A 21950-nucleotide genomic window follows, 5' to 3' on the forward strand; every position below is an offset into this window, starting at 1 on the left:
TATTTAATTAACACTAAGCGGTTGTTTGGTTGGGATTTGAGAAGATTTAATCTCCACGCAAAAAAAAGTTCGTTAAATTATAGTACTAATGTTTGGTTGCTTATTTGTTTTCCTCATAAATAATGTATATTATACAAAAATTAATGTATTATTTTATGTGAGATAGAATGTGAATTAAGAATGCGTGGTGGTGTACTACATGAATTAAAAATACTAAAATGACAAAACTAACTCTCATAATTATACGCAAGACTTTACTTTTATTTACCGTGAAAATGGCAATGATAATTAAATTTTATTATGAGATTCTAAAAATACGTGATCTATTTTTATGCTAGTTTTAGGCGGTTGATGCTATGTGAAAGACTTAGAAACGAGATAAGAGTTGGAGAGCAAGGTGACAACCAAACCGGATGGTTAATAATCAGGGCCTCGAGCTTGCCTATTCGGGGGCCTCGGGGTCGAATCTGGTGCTCGGCTGGGAGCTATCTAGGGTAATCGATGAATGACTAACAATTATAATAAATCAATGACGGCTCTTTATGGCCAATAATAAGCAATAAATGAAGAATAATAAATGAAGCACAATGTATGTAAGCAATAAATGAAGTAATGAAATCAAGAGAATATGTTAGAGAGCAGAGAGAATGTTCTTGTATATTTTAGTATTGAGCAACAGATGTTTACAAAATGACAAGGATCCCCTTTATATATGAGGGGGAATCAACATAGTATAAAATGCATTAATTAAAAAGATATGGAGATGATACAGCTAGTTAATGCCTTGATTTGTTTTTGGACTAGCTCACTAGACTTCATCAACTCTAGTTAGGCGCCTTGGGAACTCCCCACTACCTTTCCGTATCTATCAGTCTGTACTGCTCCGAGGTTGAGCGTCAATGGCCCTCGAGGGATAAAACTCGACCGAGGTCTCGAGCCTTTGAGACATGCTTGCGAGGCATCGTAACGACGGTAAATTAGATCATTCGACTTCACCGTATACAGATAGTTCCCGCGTTTCTCAGAGTGGAATGATGAGAAATGACTTTGATACCCATTTCTTCGAACTTCACGCGATGATGTCATACCTATGATGTAAGCCTTTGCGATAACTGAAGCGTCCCATTGCCTTGTCTTTTCAGCGTCATTCAATGCGCTGCCGATTCTCATTCTTCAAAGCGATAATATCGTCGTCGATTCAGTTTCCAAAAACGCATTGATTGCGTCTGCCGATCCATCTTTCAAAGGCATTGATGGCGTTATTGGTTACACCGCCACCCCCTATAAATGGGGGCCTCCTAGAACCATTTTTTATTCAAGTGCTTTTCAATATCTTTCCATCCCTTTCTTCTTACCATTCTCATCCATTGTTATCTACCATGTTTGGGGTCCACGGCCTTAAGGTTACATGGCGGCGTTCCCATCAGCCATGCCATGGACTTTTGCCTAGGCTTTCCCTTGCCGAGAATTACACTGTCTTGTCGATGTTGTTGTTATTGTTGTTATTATTGTTACTGCTGTCGTCGCTGGCTCGAGGCGATGATATAGGGGGTCAATTTTTTTCCGACTCAGGAAGATATTTGGATTCTACATCGCTGCTCGGGGGGGGGGGGCGTTCGGTCTATACACTGCTGCTCACCACCCTACTCCGGCCTGGTATGGCACTTCATTCCTTTTGCTTTCCGTGGGGTGAAGTGGCACTTACCGGCCGCTAACATGTACGGCACAATGTTCCAAGAAGTGGACTTAAAGTGGCCGTGCAGGTAAGGCCGGCGCCCACCAAATCTTCTGTCGGGTCGTGATTTCCTCGGCCTGATAAAAGTTTTTGCTCTTTGGCGGGCTATGGCTTTTCCTTCATCTTTTTTCTGCTTCTTCTGCATCACTTTCATCTTCTTCATCTTCTCCCTTGAAGATGCCATTCTGAAGATCAAGATGGGCCCCCGAGGAGATGATGTTCGAAGACACTGTTGCTGAGGATGCTCCCCGGAGAATAGGCTAGGCTCTAGGCTTTAATTGTATATGCCTCTTTTTGATTCTTTGTTTCTGTGTAAGGACCCCTCTTGGGCTTTGCAATCATATGGAAGGACCCTTTGCGGGCTTTTGTAAGCATGTGCTTATGAATGCAAAGATGTTTGTTCAGTTTGTCTCTGATTTATGCTATATCTCTTTTTACCTGCGTTTGTGGAGAATCCGAATGCATGACTCCACCGATGGGTGCGAATATTGAGCCCGAGTGCGAGCATTTCTTCTGGACCTCGATTTACTAGCTCGATTCTCGTAAAACCCTTTGTCGAACCTTGGACCGAGCCCGGATGGGTTTGATAGACTCGGGTCATTGGGATCCCCGACTTTGAGTTGAATGAGAGTAGGATTTTGAACTTTATAGTATGAGACTTAGCCTTTTAGACCTCGTGATAGTCTTTGGGGGGGGGGGTAGGAGGGGTGGGGGGGGGCTTGCTCGAATGCCTAAGAATAAAGATAGCCTTTAGGCTTTCTGGGGCAGTCCCCGAGTGGGGGTTCGCTTAAGCTCGGGCTACCCGGGGACTTATTTTGGACTTAGTGTGGATAGCCTTAAGGCATTCCAGATAGATCCCGGATGAGGGCTTACCCGAGATTAGATGGTATCTCGAGGCCAAGCCCATATGAATAGAGTTTTAGCACTTATTTTCTTCTTGAGAAGAGCCCTCGAGATCGGGTACCATCTCTAGTCTTGTAATGATATTAATGGCCCTTTGGAGCGTATCTTCTTTTTGGCGGAGGTCCTCGAGATCGGGCACCATCTCGAGACTTGCAATAATGCTGATGGCTTCCCGGAGCCTAACTTCTTTTTTATGGAGGTCCTCCAGATCGGGTACCATCTCGGGATGTATAGTGATGGCATTGGCTTCCTGGAGCCTAACTTCTTTTTGATGGAGGTCCTCGAGATCGGGTACGATCTCGGGATGTGTAGTGATGGCATTGGCTTCCTGGAGCCTAACTTCTTTTTGATGGACGTCCTCGAGATCGGGCACCATCTCGGGACATATAGTGATGGTGTTGGCTTCCTGGAGCCTAACTTCTTTTTTATGGAGGTCCTCGAGATCGGGTACCATCTCGGGACGTATAGTGATGGAATTGGCTTCCTGGAGCCTAACTTCTTTTTGATGGAGGTCCTCTAGATCGGGTACCATCTCGGGACTTGGGTTGTGCGGGGGTCTCCGACCCTAAAACATCACATGGAATAGTCAAAATGTATGACACGACTACAAAGTGACCGAGGAGATCCTGCCACCACATCTTCCCAAAGTGATTTCGGCCAGCATTAATCGGCCTCTGAGGACTATATGCTGATTTTCGATTATTTTCATATTCTGCAACTTAATTTTGTTTTCTTACCTTATTTGGTTAACCGAGTATTTTACTGATTCTTCATTAGCTGTTCCCTTAATTGAATCCCTATGTACTTACCCCTAATTGTCTATTCTGTACCTGATGCTCTACTTGATTTCTTCCCTTAAACATTTTCTGCCAATTACCGTTGGTTGATTGTCCCTTAATTAAGGGAGTACTTGCATTGATTGATTCTGATTAGTACTTGGTTCCATAATTACTAAGCTACTGTGATTCTTGCCTTATTTTACCTAATTTCAAACTACTATATATACATGTTGTTTCATTAACACATACACGAACACTTTGGTTCAAAAACTCTCTCTCACACTCAAAAGAATTCTGCTCTCTTTCTTTGGTTACTTGCTATTATTCTGAGTTAGCCGGCTGCAAGCAAGAGCTTCACAATGACTCCTCAAAAGCCCTATATGATCTTGAGTTGAGGGAAGCCTACATTAGTGGATACTTACATAAGGGGCAATCATATGGTACCTAAAGCTGAACTTATGACCTTCTTTGTGAGAGAAATGAGTGAAAAATCCATCAACCTCGGGTTGTGTGTCATTACTCTAAAAAGTGAGGTTCGCTTAGGGAGAGTTGAGGATGTGTGAGTTTGGGTTCCACAAAGACCAAGGTATTTGAGAAAAGCGCCTTGATGAAATGAGTCAACCCTTGATGCTCTCGTGTCACATTTATGTTGTCCCTTCTCAGTTCACCCAATCAATATGCACATTAAGCAGCCCAGAATTAACATGTAAACTAATATAAACTAACAAAATAAAGAAAAACTGGAAGAAACAGAAGTTATGAGTTAAATGTAATAAAATAAAACAAAAATTAATCAACTAAATGAACAAGAGATGAGTGAAACATTACCGGATGTAAAGATGAAGTGCAATTAAACAATCCTAAGCAAGAATTACGGACTCAGTAAAGAATGAACAATAATTTTAGGCTCTGAGATTTTAGAGGTGGAAAAGGGTAAAAGGTAACCCTTGGGATCTATTTATAGACAAACTATGGGACCCATACTCACCTACCAGCGCGGTCGCACAAAAGTGACCGCGGACCGCGCTGGATTTGTTCAAGTGAAGTTTCAGTAGGCAGCCTCCGCGGACCGCACAAAAGCAGACCGCGGCCGCGAGGACCACAGCGGACCGCACTAAATGGAATGCGGCCGCGGTGGGTAACTTCAGAGAGCACCATATTTGGACCATGCCAGTGCGGACCGCGCGAAGTGCACCGCGGCCGCACTGGCAAACTTCAGAGACTGTTCAATTTGTTCCAACTTATTTTGCGTTGCATCAACACAATCCCTGCAACATCTCACAACCAATTAGCTCAAAAATCCTAACTACAAAGAAAATCAAAGAGAAAGAAAAAGAAAAACACATGGGTTGCCTCCCAAGAAGCGCCTGATTTAACGTTGCGGCACGACGCATGTTACCATTACATCACTTCAAATCAAAAATCACCACCACGTGGCTCTCATCAAGCTCTCCAAGAAATAATAAAAGGCATGCCCACCAAGATAATCTAGCATTTTGTCAATGAATGGCCACGGATACTGATCCTTGCGGGGCACTTTGTTCAATTTTCCATAATCCCTGCAGCCCTGCCAACCTGCAGCTGTTCGTGTGGGACTCCACACATTCTGAGTGTTTGTCACTATGGTCATACCACCCTTCATTTGCACACAGTGTACCGGAGAAATCCAAAAATTGTCAGAAACAGGGTAGATCACCACTCCTTGCATCACCGCATCTAATCTTCTTTCATGCTCCAAGGAAATCTTCGCATCACCCTCCAAGAAAATGTTGGATATATGAGACGAAGAACTTAGGTGTGGGGAAAGTGGTTTTAATTCCAACACCTGTGATTCCTCAATTGTTGGCTTTGTTGGTGGAGTTTCACGGTTTTCAAGATCCAAAGACATTTTATTGGGCCTCCAAGACTCCATATCATGTAACGCATCTATGCACGTCACTCTACTTGCATCATCATTGACATCCCAATTTAGAGGTGCCGCCGAAAGGGGATCTTCAACATTCAGCATAGCACTTATCTCATCCATTATCACAGTTGTGACAATGTCAACAAATGAGCACACCTAGGTGCTATTAGGTTGCCTCATGGATTTGCAAACAGGGAAAACCACCTTCTCATCCCCCACACGGAATGTCAACTCACCCGCCTCAACATCAACCAAAGCCTTCCCCGTAGCTAGGAAAGGTCTCCCAAGAATGATCGGGACTTCAAAGTCCACTTCACAATCCAATATAACAAAGTCGGCCGACAAGATGAATTTATCAACACGGACAAGTACGTCATCAATTATACCCAAAGGACGCTTCATTCACCGATCCGCCATTTGAAGTCGCATTGAAGTTGAGAGAGGTTGTCCAATTCCCAAGGTCTTGAAGACCGAATATGGCATCAAGTTTATGCTAGCCCCCAAGTCACAAAGGGCTTTGGCGAAATCCACACTTCCGATAGTACAAGGGATAGTGAAAGCTCTGGGATCCTCAAGTTTTGGGGCCATAGAATGAATGCTAGAACTCACTTGATGCGTCATTGGTATTGTTTCACACTCCATCGACCTCTTCTTCGTCACCAACTCCTTCATAAACTTGGCATACCCCGGCATTTTCTCAAGTGCCTCCACCAAGGGCACATTGATTGTAAGACTCTTCATCATGTCTATGAAATTTTTGAATTGATGGTCACTCTTGTGCTTTGCTAACCGTTGAGGATACGGCGGAGGTGGCCTAAGAAAAGGTGCCTTGGCTTTGGGCACCACCGGCTCAGGCATATCAATCATGTGTTCCCTAGACGGGTTCACGACATCTTGTGTTTCCACCTCGGTATCATCAATATCTATCATCACCTCATTGTTCACATTTGTCTCAACCACATCTTCAACAATCAAAGGAGCATTGTCATCCCGCAACTCAACATCATCATCCATAACACGCTTTTGTCTCGAGGCAAGCACATCACCGCCTCTCCCGCTTCTTGTTGTAACCGCCATCACTTGATTGGTGTTTCCGCCCTTTGGATTCACTATCGTGTCACTTGGTAGAGCACCCTTGGGGCGAGTATTCAAAGCTTGAGAAATTTGGCCTAGTTGCACCTCCAAGTTCCGGATAGATGTATTATGAGAAGCCAATTGCGCATCAGAATCTTGGTTCTTTTTCATCATATGCTCAAACATATTTTCAATTCTACCCAAATCACTTCCGGAAGAACTCGGACCTTGAGAAGGAAAGGGAGGTGGATTGTTCGGTTGTTGATACATCGGGGGCCTTTGAAAACCTTATTCCCGGTTGCCTTGATTTCCACCATTATTCCACCCTCCTTGATTGTTGTTGTTGCTCCAATTATTATTGTTCCCGTTCCAATTGCCTTGATTGTTGCCTTGGCTACCCCAATTGTTGTTTTGGTTGTTATTATTCCAATCGCCACCACCTGTTGTTGGTTGTTGTTATTCCAATTACTGCCGCCTTGTTGATTGCCTCAATTTCCTTGGGGACACCATTGTTGATTTCCTCTATTCCCTTGGTAGTTATTGACATATTGGCATTCTTCGCTTTGATCATCATAGCACTCATTCGAATAACCACCACCATCATTGTTGTTGTCAAATCGCTCACAATTACCTTGAGGTTGTTGTTGCCCTCTTTGCCTCCTTTTCAACATAGAAACACTTTCCATTGCATTGACTTGGCGTGGGTTTTGGACTTGTTGCAATTGCGCCTTCGCCAATTGATTCATAGTTGTTGTAATCTCGGCAATAGCTTGGCCATGATCGTGCAATTCCTTGTGCAAATGGATGACCGTAGGGTCACCTTGGGGCACGTTTGCTCTACTTTGCCATGCCGAAGAGGTCTCGGCCATTCCATCAAGTATATCACATGCCTCTTGGTATGAAAGTTTCATAAAGTTCCCACCGGCCAATTGGTTCACAATGCATTGATTAGTGGTGTTGATGCCCCGATAGAAAGTTTGTTGAATCATTGCCTCGGTCATATCGTTGTTTGGGCACTCTTTCACCATTGTTCTAAATCTCTCCCAAATTTCATGCAAGGGTTCCGTTGGCTCTTGCTTGAAAGCCAAAATTTCATCCCGAAGCGTCGCCATGTGACTCGGCGAAAAGAACATGGAAATAAACTTGTCCGCTAATTCATCCCACGTTGTGATGGAATGATTTGGTAGCCTTTCTAACCAATCCAATGCCTTACCCCGAAGAGAAAACGGGAAAAGCCTCAATCTCAACGCATCATCGGACACGTTTGTTTGCTTGCTTCCCCAGTATGTATCTACGAACCCCTTCAAGTGCTTGTAAGCATTTTGGTCGGAGGCGCCCGTAAAATACCCCCTTTGATCGAGCAAGGTCAACATGACATTTGTGATTGAAAATTCCCCGCCCGGATTCGGGGAAGAACTATGGCGCTCGCATATCCTTGATTTGGGAGGACTCTTGGAGCCACTCTTAGCGGTGGCGGAGGAGGGTCTGGAATATTGTTGTTGTCATTTGCATTGGCCTGACGGCCTCTACGTGGAACTTGAGGTAAATGCACCTCTTCTTGCTCAAGATCATCTACCTCCTCTCCGGCATTCACGTTTCCAAGTGGGTCATTCGCATTGAGAGCCATTTGTACCTGAGTAATCGACACAAACAAAATTAGTAAATAAGAAGTAAAGAAGCGCAACACACAAACTACTAATTAGATAGCCAAAAGTCGTAAGCTCCCCTACAACGGCGCCAAAAAGTGATCGCTTCCAACTACCCGCTACTAAATAGTAGGAGAAGAGGGTCGCAATAGCTTTTACCGGATATGAGAGTCAGGATCGAATCCTCAGGGAGCTAGAAGGGAATTCGGGTATCTACTTAGGATATGAGTTTCGTGTATGCTATTAGATAGACTTTTTTTCATTTTTGGTTTTTCAATTATCACTACTATTATCAACTACTAGTCTGAAACTAAATTAAGCTACAAGATGATTGCTAAAGTTGTATCTAATGGGAAGAAAGGCACTAGGGTCGTGACACTACCTAGGTGGCTAATTGACGGGTAGATGTTACTAAGGATAGATTGACATATTTGGGGCTTATGCTATAACCGTTGCACAATTGTACCCACTCTCAGACCTCTCGGTAGAGAGATTGATTTTGCCCAATTGACTCTCTCAAGACCAATTGGATAGGCCAATTTAATCAAGCAGGGTTCAAGTAGGGTGATTACTCTCTCGAGATTTAACCCATTAATTGGGACTATCATTTCTCATGAGTCCATCCCAATTCCTTGTTGGGTCAATTTTGGGGTCATAAACTCTCTTTCTCAAGAAGAGTCAAACCCACAAAGCTTGAATCAGTGTTTGCAACCACCAATTCTCAATTAAAAACATAAAATCAACCCAAATAGCAAACACCCATAATCAATCTAACCCTAGATGGCAATACCCATCAATTACCCACACTAGGGTTGAGCCACAACCCTAGCTAATGGGTTTAGCTACTCATGCTAGATACAGAAATTAAAGAAATAGATGAAGAACTAAGCATATTAATTGATTACTAAGAAGAACTACAATAATCTATCGTTAATGAAGAGCAAAAGTGACAAAATCGCTACAAAACTGAGTCTCACGAGCACAGCTAAGTCTGGAATATAAAACTTAACCAAAAAATGGTAAAATATTTTATTTATACTAGGCTGGAAAAACTGGACAAAAATACCCCTGCGGGGTCAGTCCGGGCCGCACAAAATGTACCGCGGCCGCTGGCTCTTGGACTTCACATTGCTGCTTCTCTGAACTTGAGGACCGCGGACCGCGTGGAAGTGTATCGCGGCCGCGGAGGGAGCGGCGCGGTCCGCACATTATTGACCGCGGACCGCATGGTCAGAATCCTGGGAAGTCTTCAACTCTCTAAATCTCTGCTCCGCGGACCGCACAAAAGAGTAGTGCGGCCGCGGAGCCTGACCGCGGACCGCGAGAATCGTACCGCGACTGCGTAGCCTCCAGCCCGATTATGCCAACTCTCTGAATCTCCTAGTGCGGCCGCATTCACTTTTGCGCGGTCCGCACTAGGCCCTCTTTTCCTCAAATTACTTTGTCTTTGATACTTGAGCAGGTTTCACTCCTTTTGAGCCGATCTTTGACATTTTGTCACTTTGTCGATCAAACCTGCAATCAAGCACAACTTGTAAGCATTTTGGGAATATTTTGTAGCAATTTATAACCAAAGCATAGGCAAGTAGGGGCATAAAATATGTTAAAATCCCAACTTATCAATCTCCTGAAAGGGTCGTGCTTGAATTTTGTAGGATGTATCAGGTTACCCTGGCACGGGCTTACCCATCCCTTTGGAAGATAGTGTTGATGATAAGGTACTTTGCGGATAAGGTCGGGCTTGAATTCACCCTTAGTCATCTCGTTAGGTTATATCGGCCTCTGCACTACCGGGGCTTGATTACTCTGCAGCGTTGATCCACTTAGTCCCCTGCCGTTAACGACGAAGAGGACGAGGACCAAGGGTGGATGAGCCGGTTTGTTCGAGCACGAACAGTCGATATTATCCCTGGAGATTTTTTGCCATTTCCTAAGAAATGGAATTTCACACGTAAATGTAAGCTGGCAGCTTGTTCGACCTATGATAAGCGCAAGTGGCGAGACCTGTTCAAGTGGAGATGGGAGGCAAAGCATCACGGTAGGTGTTTAGTGGCTTATTTCATCAGAAAGGTACTTTCTTTTTAGTGCACTAACTCTGCCGCCGCAGGTGTTGGAGGTTTTTCCGAGATGAGGCCGTGCCCCCTGGGGGAGAAGGAGAGATTTTCGACCTCAGGGTCGAGGGTCGATAATAAACGAAAAAAGTCTCTGAGGTGTGAGGATGCTCACGGCGGGGCGAGTCCTTCTCTGAGGTTCAAAAGAGGTGAGTCGGTCGGTCTTCCGGCTTCGGAGGCCTCTGTTTTGAAAGAACATTTCCCATTCTCCTCGAAGGTACTTCGAGGGACAAAGGTCATGCGGCACCTTCCTCTTTTCCTACCAAAGGCACTTCGGAGGACACTAGGCCATCGGACGTTGGCTCGGCCTTTGGTGAGGCTCAGCAGCTTGGCTTTATGGTAAGCTTTGGTAGCCAGTATAGGCTTATCTAGGTTTCGTGCCCTCCCTTTCTTATTGAATTTTCTTTTGCAGGCCTTTGACAAGCTTAAGTCCGAGCTGCTTCGCCACGAGGTCACACTGCGGAAAGCTTTGGATAGGGAGAAATCCCTTAGTCTCCTTTGTACGAGAAAGGAAGGTGAGTTTGTATACCTGCAGTGTGAGCGGATCAAAGTCGGAACTGTGAAAGCCGTCTCGAAAGATAGGTAACCTGCATTTTGTGTTGATGTATGCTCCCCCTTTCATTTTCGGATATTAATGTTTTGATATTTCAGTTGGAGAGCAAAATAGAGGAGCTGGAATGACTTTGTGGCGAAGTTGGCCGAGTCAAACGTGAGTTTAGCGAGTTGAATGCTCAGGTAGATGCCCAAGTTGCGGCCAAGGAGGGTGCTTTGGCTAAGGCTTCTTCCCTCGAGGAGAAAATTCGGAACGCTCGTGCGAATGACTCTGTCCGAGCGAATATGATCACAAGGCTCGATTCTGGGCTTTTGAAGGCGAAGGCCGAGGTTGTGAATGCCCGGGCTGAGGCTGTAATAAGCCGCACTAAGGCTGACTAGAAAGTGGCAGCCTATTTGAAGGGCATTGCTAATGCTAGAGCTGAGCTGAGGAAGGCCCTTGATTGTGAGATCAATAATAAAGAGTACGTGAGGTGTAAATCTCGGAGGGGAACCCTCGAGGAAATTCATGCCAGGGGCTTCGATCTCTCGGAAGAGATCAAGCAAGCGAAGGCGAAAGAATACGATGCTAAATTCCTTTTGTCTGATGGCGAGGATGGCGAGGATGGGGCCATCGGGCCATAGTCCCCAAGGGGGACGTATATTTCCTTTTCTGTTTTTGTATATAGTACTTTCAAAGTATGTTGTAAATGGAGCTTGTATTTTTTCGCATATATGTACAAAGAGGAAACCTCGTTGTTTTGTTTCTCATGCGTTTCTTTTTGCCTTGATTTTAGCCAGATGAACTGGTCTTTGAGTTGAGAGGAATCCTTAGATTCGTGGTATGGCCCTGGGGCTTATTAGCCTGGCCCGTAGGCTCTTACGCGCTTGGTCGGTACGACCTTTTGTATGGGCTGGCGACAGAGGCTCTTACGTATTGGGTCGGTGCAACCTTCGATTTTAGTGTTGGCGATAATGGCTCTTACGTGTTGGGTCTTAGGCATTTTTAGTTAACTATTTCGGGTTCAGTCTCCGAATCGGATTTCGACTCGAGCTCATTCGACCTTCAAGGTTTTGAATTTAAAGCTGGCCCTTAGGCTCTTACGCGTTGGGTCGGTACGACCTTTTATGCGGGCTGGCGACGGTGGCTCTTATGCCTTGGGTCGATGCGACCTTTTATGTGGACTGGCGACTGTGGCCCTTACGCCTTGGGTCGATGCGACCTTTTATGTAGGATTTATTTTTCCCTCGATAAGGATTTTTTTGTAATGGTGTTAGCCTGACTATTCGACGGTTTAATAAAAAACCTTGATTGTGATTCGTTATATGGAGATGATCGAGCACCTCAGGAGGTGTGGCTCGGAGGCTGAGTATCTTGAAGCCAGTGTTTAGGAGCTGACATGGTCGAATCTCTTTTGCCTATGTCGAGGGTAGCATGTTTAACCGGTTCTTTTTGAAGTATATTCGAAGTAATTGAAGGCCTGTGATTTTATAGTGACGGTTGGGCGTCCCCGAGTCGCGTTAGTTTGGCTGGTACAGCCTTGTGACCATAGTCATTTGTGGTTGGATGGAGCCATTTTTAGTCCCAAATGATGTAGTTTCGGCGTCCATATCAAGGATATGCCTTTTAGGGGTCTTACAAGTTCGATATATAGCCTTAACATTGAGATCGGGTTTATGCCTTTAGTAAGGTCTTACAAGTTTTACATGCCTTTGAGGTCTTACAGTTTTGAATACTTGGTACAAGTATGGTTTATGCCTTGCTCGAGGTCTTACAGATATTGTCACTTGATACAAGTGTGGTTCATGCCTTGCTGAGGTCTAACAGATATTGTTGTTGTCTTATGTAGGTCTTACGAGACCGAGGCTGCCCGCTTGGGGTCTTATAGCCTCGGGTTTTTGGTAAGTGGCGATTGGCGACATTCCCCGAGTCATCGAGGGTTCCTTGACTCGGGAACCATTACTTGTAAACTTGGTATTACCTCATTGAGGGCTTACCGTTTCAGAGTTTCTGACTCGGAGTTCATGTGGCCTTGAGTTTTCGACGTCAGTCCCCGAGTGTTCGGGACATTTTTTGGCTCTAGAGCTATTTTGTGAACTTGATGTTGCCTCATTGAGGGCTTACGAGTTAGGAGCTCCGACCCAAGGGTCGCGTTGTTTTGAGTTGTTAACGCCAGTCCCCGAGTGTTCGGGACATTTTCGGCAGAGGAGTCATTTTTGCAAAAATATCTAGTTTCTTTTGAAGTGTGAAATGCTTTGATGAAAAGTATTCTTTGATTACTTGGTACAAGTATACGTGTTTTCGCTGTCAGGGGCCCGGCTATTTTATACGGACACGGTCCGTTCGACCATTTGGACCGGTACATCATTTTCCTATCAAGACTCCACTCAGCGCATCGTGGCTTCTCCAGGTAGGTGACCTTCTAGGGGGATTCCTCCCAGTATTCGAGGTTGATTGCAAAGGAAGCCTTGAATGCTTGTAGAGTTTTCCTTAGGTAACGTATAAATGTTGCCTCGTTAAAAACCTTGCCGGTAAAAACCCTTTTCGGGATAAAAACTTGGTCGAAGAAAAAGAGTGCAACGGACGCTTTAAAACCTCAAGGTCTTTGAGTTGGGTCATCGCTTCGACTGCCTCGGTCGGACGCCTACATAAAGGTTAGTACAAAGTGTAAAATAAAAAGGGAGATGGTTATACCTTAGTGGCGATGGCGCTTTGAGCCTCGGCAGGCCCTCGGTATTCGCTCGGAGGATGCGATATAGCCCTTTGTTTGTTCATTCAGATACAGCCTAGAGCATGCCTCATGGTCGCTATTTCACTGTTGGTTTATTTCTCAGCCCCTCTGGTGGTGGAGACATTGGTGTTTCCGTTTGTGCCGGACGCATTGACTGGTGTGGAGGTTTCCCTAACATTCACCGAGCCGCCTGGATCCACAAGTACATGCTTAATTCGAAATGTGTTCACAAGAAAAGAAGTTACCAATGTACTATTATGGGGCTGAGATAGAGCCTTGAGTTCGCTTTTCCCTGTCGAGAGATGTTTTCATTCTCATGGCTGCGGATTCCTGTAGGGCGTTGACACCTCAAAAGATCGTATGTATGACATGTTGCGGCTCACCGGCTTCGTTCTTTTTGGTTGCCTCTCTTTCTCGGAACTGATTCTTGGCTCGGTCGCTGAGAAATTCCCGGAGGTGACCTTTGTTGAGTAATCGAGCCACTTCTTCTCGGAGTTGTCGGCAATCTTCGGTCATGTGCCCGTGCGTGTTGTGAAATTCACACACTAAGTTATGGTTCTTTTGTGAAGGGTCTGATTGTACAGGCCTTGGACACCTAGTGTCTCTGCCTTTACTGATGGCGAACACGATGTCTGATACATCGTCATTGAAGTTATATTCCGACATGGGAGGTGCCTCTGTCGGCCCTGTGTACCTATCGAACCCGGCTCTGCTGACAAGTCCCCGAGGATTCTGGCCTCGGTCTATCCTTCGATTGTTGCAGGGTATGTTGCACCTCGGGGCATTTCTTCTATCTTCAGTCTATGGTTGGTATCTTTCCTTATTTGGCTTTGGTTCTTTTGCCGGAAGCCTGTTGGGATATACCGAGCCTGAGGGGGCTCTTAGTTGGTCGTCCTCGACCCTGATTTTCGATTGATATCGGTTGTGAACGTTCGGGATATTCAACCAGATTCTGCTTCAGCTGCTTCGAAGCCACCGAGCTTCGTTCATTCAGAACATGAGTGAAGGCCTGCACTGCCCAGTCGTCGGAGACTAGTGGAAGTTCCATTCGTTCCATTTGAAAGCGAGATACGAATTCTTGCAGCATCTCGTTCTCCCTTTGCTTGATTTTGAAGACGTCGGATTTCCTTGTGGCCACCTTGAAGGCCCCGGCATGTGCCTTTATGAAAGAATCTGCCAGCATGGCAAATGAGTCTATAGGGTTATGAGCTAGGTTGTGATACCACATCATGTCCCCTTTAGAGAGCGTTTCCCCGAACTTCTTCAGCAGGACAGACTCCATCTCGTCGTCCCTCAGGTTGTTGCTCTTTACTGCACAAGTGTAGGCAATGACGTGCTCGTTGGGGTCCAACGTTCCATTATACTTTGGAAGGTCGGGCATTCTGAACCTTTTTGGTATGGGTTTTGGAGCAGCTTCCTGCGGGAATAGCTTTTGTACGAATTTCTTCGAGTCTACACCCTTTAGTATCGGGGGCGCGCCCGGGATTTGGTTGACTTTAGAATTGTAGGTCTCCACCTTCTTATCGTTGGCTTCTATCATTTTCTCGCCCGATCCGATCCTCCTTGTGAGGTCCTCGAGCATCTTTATGATGGCGGGGCCGGCTGCCGACCCGTTGTTGCTTGATCTCTCTGGTACCTGCTCGGCTGGGGGAGCCGTCCCCGGTGCTACCGTGATAGGAGTTTTTTGGTGACTTTGTAGCTGAGCAATAGCCAGCTATTGTGCTTGCAACATTTCAAAAATAACGTGAAGGCTAACCTCCCGTTCTTCCCCAGTTGGGGTTTTCTGAGCTTCTTGTTGATCTCCTTGGTGCACGCTCCTGTTAGTGTGGGAGCTTATATCAACGTGTTGGGTGTCGCGTGAGACCACGTCCACGGGAACTGGCTCTGGTGCATTCATAGGGTTTCGCGGTGGTACACCAACACCTGGAACATCCACACCATTTTCTCCATGGTTCTTAAGATTGTTGTTTACTGAATGGGACATTTTGAACTGAAATCAAAGATCTTGGGCAAGAAAAAGTGTGAAAGATAACTGACGCCGTGTAGTCAAACCAACAAGAAAATAATCACTATAATTTTTAGCCCCATGGTGGGCGCCAAACCGTTTGCCGTGAAAATGGTAATAACAATTAAATTTAATTATAGGATTCTAAAAATACGTGATCTATTTTTATGCTAGTTTTAGGCAGTTGATGCTATGTGAAAGACTTAGAAACGAGATAAGAGTTTGAGAGCAAGGTGATAATCAAACCGGATGGTTAATAATCGGGGCCTCGAGCTTGCTTATTCGGGGGCCTCGTGGTCGAATCTGGTGCTCGGCTAGGAGCTATCGAGGGTAATCGATGAATGAATAACAATTATAATAAATCAATGACGGCTCTTTATGGCCAATAATAAGCAATAAATGAAGAACAATAAATGAAGCACAATGAATGTAAGCAATAAATGAAGTAATGAAATCAAGAGAATGAATTAGAGAGCAGAGAGAATGTTCTTGTGTATTTTAGTATTGAGCGGCAGATGTTTACAAAATGACAAAAATCCCTTTATATATGAGGGAGAATCTCAACATAGTACAAAATGCATTAATTAAAAACATATGGAGATGGTACAGCTAGTTAATACCTTGATTCGTTTTTGGACTAGCCCCCTAGACTTCGTCAGCTCTAGTTAGGTGCCTTGGGAACTCCCCACTTCCTTTCCGTAACTGTCAGTCTGTACTGCTCCGAGGTCGAGCGTTGATGGCCCTCGAGGGATAAAACTCGACCGGGGTCTCGAGCCTTCGAGACATGCTTGCGAGGCGTCATAACAACGGTAAATTGGACCCTCCGATTTCACCGTATACAACTTTCTTTACAAAGTAAACGTATATTTAATTAAATCATATACTGTTTACTGTAATTTAAAATGTGTTAAATTAAACATTCAACAAAAAATGGTTGAAGAGAATGAGGAAGGAGAGGTGGCCTTCAATGGATTTTTTTTTAGCTGAATAAAGAGAATTTCAACAGAGAGATGCCATTCGAAAAATGGTTGAAGTGCCTAAACTTTATAGCTTTCACACTTAAGGTCAGTGTTAATCATATTCTTTTTGATAACAGTACAAAGTTAACATGTGTAACCAAATACAGTAGGACTCCTCCATTTCTAACCTTGTTTATACATCCGTTTCTAACTTTTGTCTTTTAATATTTAATTCTTTTTTGTTATTTGTGAAAGACATCAAAGAGTAAGATTTATCCATCATTTGTGAAATATAATTAATAATTAACATAGACGAAGATAATAGTCCTCTAGGAACTATGCTTGTGTTGTATATATATCAGAGCACCAAATCTTTCATAATCACTCATGGATTAATGAAGACATTAATATATGTCGTGTTTAATGTTCGATAACGAAAAGGCCAAAGAATAAGACTGACGCAGATTCTGCAGTTTGCCAGTTGCCATGTCGTAAGTTGCAGTAGATTATCGCTAATGGTGCAGCGGCAATATGTCTGTCTTCTTCTTCTTTTTTTCCTTCCTTTCTTTTTTTTGGTGGGGGCTAATCCGGATTCACGCCACCTCAAACACATTAGTCATTAAAAAGTAGAAGCGCTTCCTACTAGCATTGTCTCATTTCCTGGTCGAGTTAAAGTCCTTTGGTTTAAAAATTGAGAGATCTTATCTATTTCACCACAACTCTCGGTGGTGTAGCGACAATATGTCATGTTGGTTGTTTTCTGAACATTTTGATTTGTGATAATACAGTAAGAATTTTTTTTTTTTGTTAAATTAATCAGCTAACAAACTAATTAAACTATATATTCAGTGTCAAAAGCGATACAAGAGAAACTGTTTAACTTATAGTCCTCTTGAAAGGATCCTTTAGCCTGCTACATCAGTCTAGGCATACAAATTGCATTAATTAACATAGACATCACCATCAAACATATAGTGGTTTTAAATTTTATGTGATAATTGTGAATTTAGATGAGTATTTAATTCAAAATCATAAGTTTAGGAGACTAAAAATTCTCTCAAAAGTGATCATATTCAAGAAGCCATAAATATCCATACTAATCCGGCCATTAACCTATTTTTTATCCGTATTAAATATAGGTCGAGTCGGTTTGCATTACCCGTTTCCGACACGCACATATCTGACCAGCCTAACAATAATTGCTATCATAGGCAAGTTATTGTTATCCATGTACAATTAATTAATGGAACTAGAACTAGAGATTACTAAGATTTCTTGAATGATTCCTTCTTCTAGCATTTATGTACATGACAAAGTTAAAAGATGCTACATCTGTTATGTCACTAAACAACTATCTTTATAAGCTCTTTGCATTATTCATCTTTCTTCCTACATCAAAACACACTCAACTTTCATAAGCCAAAGACGATGAATATAAAAGTTAAACTTATTTCCACAGAAATGATCCAACCTACATCTCCAACACCAAATCACCTCAAAAACTTTAATCATTGTCTCTTGGATCAGCTCATTCCAGCTCCCTATGCACCTATTATACTCTTCTATCCCAATCTTGGCGATATTAAAGTTCACGAAAAATCAGCATTGTTAAAGAAATCACTAGTTGATACTTTGTCTCGCTTTTATCCACTAGCAGGGAGGTTTAAAGATGAACTCTCCATCGATTGCAACGATCAAGGAGTTAATTATGTTACAACTAAGGTTAATTGCCATCTAATCGCGTTTCTAAACGAACCAAACCTCGAATCAATTGGTCAATTTCTTCCTTGTCAACCTCCTTTTAAGGTATTAGCTGCAGGGGATTATGTAACTAACATTCAAATTAATGTTTATGAATGTGGTGGAATTGCAATTGGTTTATGTATAGCACATAAGATTCTTGATGGAGTAGGGCTAAGTACATTTCTCAAATATTGGGCTGGATTAGCCTGCAGTTCAAATGAAGTACAATGTCCTAATTTAATGGCTAATTATATTTTTCCAGCTGAGGATTTGTGGTTAAGAGATACATCTATGACCATGTGGAGTTCACTGTTCAAGAAAGGTAATTTTGTTACAAGAAGATTTGTTTTTAATGCCTCTGCTATAAACAACCTTAAAACTATGTCAACTAGCTCACATATAAAACATCCTACTAAAGTTGAGGTTGTCTCATCTTTTATATGGAAATGTTCAATAGCTGCATCCAAACAGAAAAATTGTTTGAATTCGCTATTAACACACATTGTGAACTTGAGAAAAAGAGCAGCACCATCTTTGCCTGAAAACATTCATGGAAATCTTCTTTGGCTATCAAGTGCAAAGAATACTGCTAAACATGAAATGGGGTTGCCTGATTTGGTGAATCAAGTACGAAAATCTATATCGAGGATCGATGATCATTATATCAAAAGGCTGAGAAGTGATGAAGGTTTTAATTTGATGAGAAAATCTCTTTAGGAAATTGGAGATTTTTGCTCAAAAGGTGCAGATCATTATGGATTTACTAGTTGGTGTAAGTTTGGATTCTATCACATTGATTTTGGATTTGGAAAACCAATATGAATTAGCAGTATAAGTTCAAGGTGTTCATTTTTCATGAATCTTATTATACTTATGGAAACTAAGTGTGTGGATGGAATTGAAGCATGGGTGACAGTGGATCAGGAAGAAATGAACATGTTAGTAGGTAATAAAGAGCTCTTGGTTTTTGCTTTAATAGACCCTAGCCCTCTTACTATTTCGATGAAGTCCTTGATTAGAGATCTCGGGTTCGAGTACTGAGTATGAAAAAATCCTTGACAAGCAGTGCGATGCTAATTCATATATAGTCAGGCTCCAATGTGAATGCCGAACACCAGGTGGGAACCAAAAAGAAAAAAGAAAGATATAGTCCTTGGCCCTAAACATGTAAATATTCGTGGTCCACTTGAACTCAGATCAAATATTCATCTCCCTCCTTCCAGTATCTAACTACAACAAATAGTGGAAGGAGTAGCTTTTTTTCTTTTTTAGTTCATAAGCTGTAAGTTCTTTTCTTTAATTGCCATAAAGATTCATGGCCCATTCCTCTCAACATGAAAACGTAAACGTTGAATACAATTTCAAATACTTCAAATACTAAATTCTGTCAATGAACAGTGTTATAGTAGTACCGTATTAGTTTTATTTGCAGTCTTGAAATTAATGTCTAAGACTCGTTTAACTCGTGTGAATGAACCTTCTCAATCATCAATAATTACTTTATTTTTCGTGCTTAAATTTTTTAACTTGTGTTATTTTCGATACTTTGGTCGAAATGATTATTAGAACTATATGAAAACGAAGAAACTAACTTATTTGTTTTCAGTTTGCTGCGTAGTTTTGACACAGATTGTATAAACTACTTCACTGGTCCTGAATCCGATTAAAGGATTAGAATTATAATGTTGATGACTAATGTAAAATTAATCAAATTTATAATTTATAATATTATAGAATATGACTGCTACTTGTTTGGAATGGCGTACACTTATATATTGTCGTTGTCCTTGTTATTTTAGACTTAGCATAGTGTCCTCACACGCAACTCATATTTACTTATTGCTATTGTATTTACTCACATTCTCATTTAACTTATAATGATACTTCTTCATGGGTGTTTAACCAAAAAATAGAATTTCGGTCAAAGCTTTATTTTAGAAGAACTCAGGTTACTGATAATCAAAGAAATGAATAATGGAAATTGATTTTTCTAATAATAAGATGAACACAAGAAAGCAAAATAAATCAGTATATTCCAATAGTATTTTGTGTGCTTACAAATGACCAGTCTTCTCCTTTTTATAGCTATCTCTCAGATATATGTTTCGCCCTTGTCATAATAAGGCCATTATAGACAATAAAAGGCATTAAATTCTACGTTACATAATCATTGTAATTTAATATCGATTCTCTAACGTTTCCGGTATTTAATGCTTATTAAATACCGTATCTGTACTCTCTTGTGTTGTCAGATTCATTCTCCTTAATTTTTGGATTTAAATAGGTACGAGCGTCGAGCCTTTTGAAAATCTGCACGTGCCTCTGCTTGTTGCTTCTGCTCATATCCGTTGCAACTCGTGCCTCTTTGCTAATCATCATTCTTTGACCAGCCTTTGTGTCATGACATGTCATCTTTCAATCACTTCAATATATATAAACTCAATTTTTCCAATACAGATAGTCCCCCCACTTGCCATTTATTTATCAATTGAATATTTGGGAAGTGAATTTTATTAAAGCGGGAATATTTGTCGCCATCAGTTTTTCTCTGGAACTGTCGCTTCATTTGTCACTTCTATTTAATATCCACTACACGTGGCACCTTTTGATTGATTCTGCAACTTTTCATCAATTTTCAAGGCTTTTTTACGGCTGCACCAATTACGAAACGCCAGTTCTCATCATGACGTATCCATTATTACAACTTTTCCTTGGACAGTTGCTTCTAAGTATAAATATAGTCTTCACTTTTGTCTTTCTCACATAAAGTTCTCAGAATATTCAATTCTTGTTGGCTTCTTCCTCGTACTATCATGTCTTCATCAAACCCTAACCATAGGCGAGTCCTCATTGTTGATAACTTTCCTCCTGCCCCTAGTAGGAGCAGAAGAGGAGGCAGACTGCGTAATATAGGATCTTCATCCATACGTGGTTCTTCTCTTCCTTCATCTAGTTCCAGTCCCTCTTCTAGAACCAGAGGTTCTCTTTCTCAAAGGTCTTCTTCTATAGGTAAGGAACCCTCTGAACCTCTTCGTGAACCTTCAGTGGAGGAAATAGTTCCTGCGGAACTATCTTTCTATAATGATAGAGAATCCCTTAGAAACCAAGTGTCCTCTTTAGATCGTGCTGATATCTACCCAACTCAGATCATTGAAGGTCTGATTGCTTTAGTTTGTAAAGATTGCCACTGGAGTCATGACTTTCCTATTATAATTCCCAATACAAACCAAAGAATCACCTCCTATTTAATTGGGTTTTCTTTTGTTTATACATACCCTTTCACATTAGGTTTCAAACCTGCTATTGACCCCGTTATCCTTGAATTCTGTTGTTTTTCGACGTCGGTTTAGGTCAAATTGGCCCTATAGTGTGGAGGGTTGTTGCATGTTTGAGGCATTTGACCAACATGGCAGGCGTGTCTTTTACTTTCTCTCATTTAATTCACCTTTATTCTCCCAGACTCTTTCGCCAATGTGTTTTTACTTTAGCAACAAGGAATAAAAGAGTTTTGGTCAGTCCAGAAGATGACAGAGACCGTGGCTGGTACGCCAGGTTTGTTGCTGCCCCCACTATTGGTTTAGTGGGTGATGAAAATGTTCCCTTCCTTGAGACTATTTTAACTCGTGTGAATGAACCTTCCTAATCATCAATAAATACTTTATTTTTCGTGCTTACATTTTTTAACTTGTGTTCTTTTCAATATTTTAACTTAATTTGTTTGTTTTAGGTCTGCCGCGTACTTTTGACTCAGCTTATATTAACTTTACTAGTCTTAATCCGATTAAAAGATTTATAATATATTAATGAATAATGTAAAATTAATCAA

At 42.2% G+C, this 21950-nt stretch overlaps 1 protein-coding gene across 1 annotated transcript; it reads left to right on the plus strand.

Annotated features, from left to right (window-relative positions):
* Window positions 1-17842: 17842 nt before the first annotated feature.
* Window positions 17843-18841, plus strand: LOC109217144 (vinorine synthase-like). The gene has a single exon (XM_019381375.1). The coding sequence runs from the start codon at window positions 17843-17845 to the stop codon at window positions 18839-18841; it is 999 nt and encodes a 332-aa protein (XP_019236920.1).
* The last annotated feature ends 3109 nt before the right edge of the window (window positions 18842-21950 follow it).

This window comes from Nicotiana attenuata, unplaced genomic scaffold (assembly GCF_001879085.1).
Source record: "Nicotiana attenuata strain UT unplaced genomic scaffold, NIATTr2, whole genome shotgun sequence".
Classification (NCBI taxonomy): domain Eukaryota; kingdom Viridiplantae; phylum Streptophyta; class Magnoliopsida; order Solanales; family Solanaceae; genus Nicotiana; species Nicotiana attenuata.

Coding starts and splice junctions, on each gene's coding strand:
- LOC109217144 (XM_019381375.1), top strand. CDS start 17,843: ATGATCCAACCTACATCTCCAACACCAAATCACCTCAAAAACTTTAAT.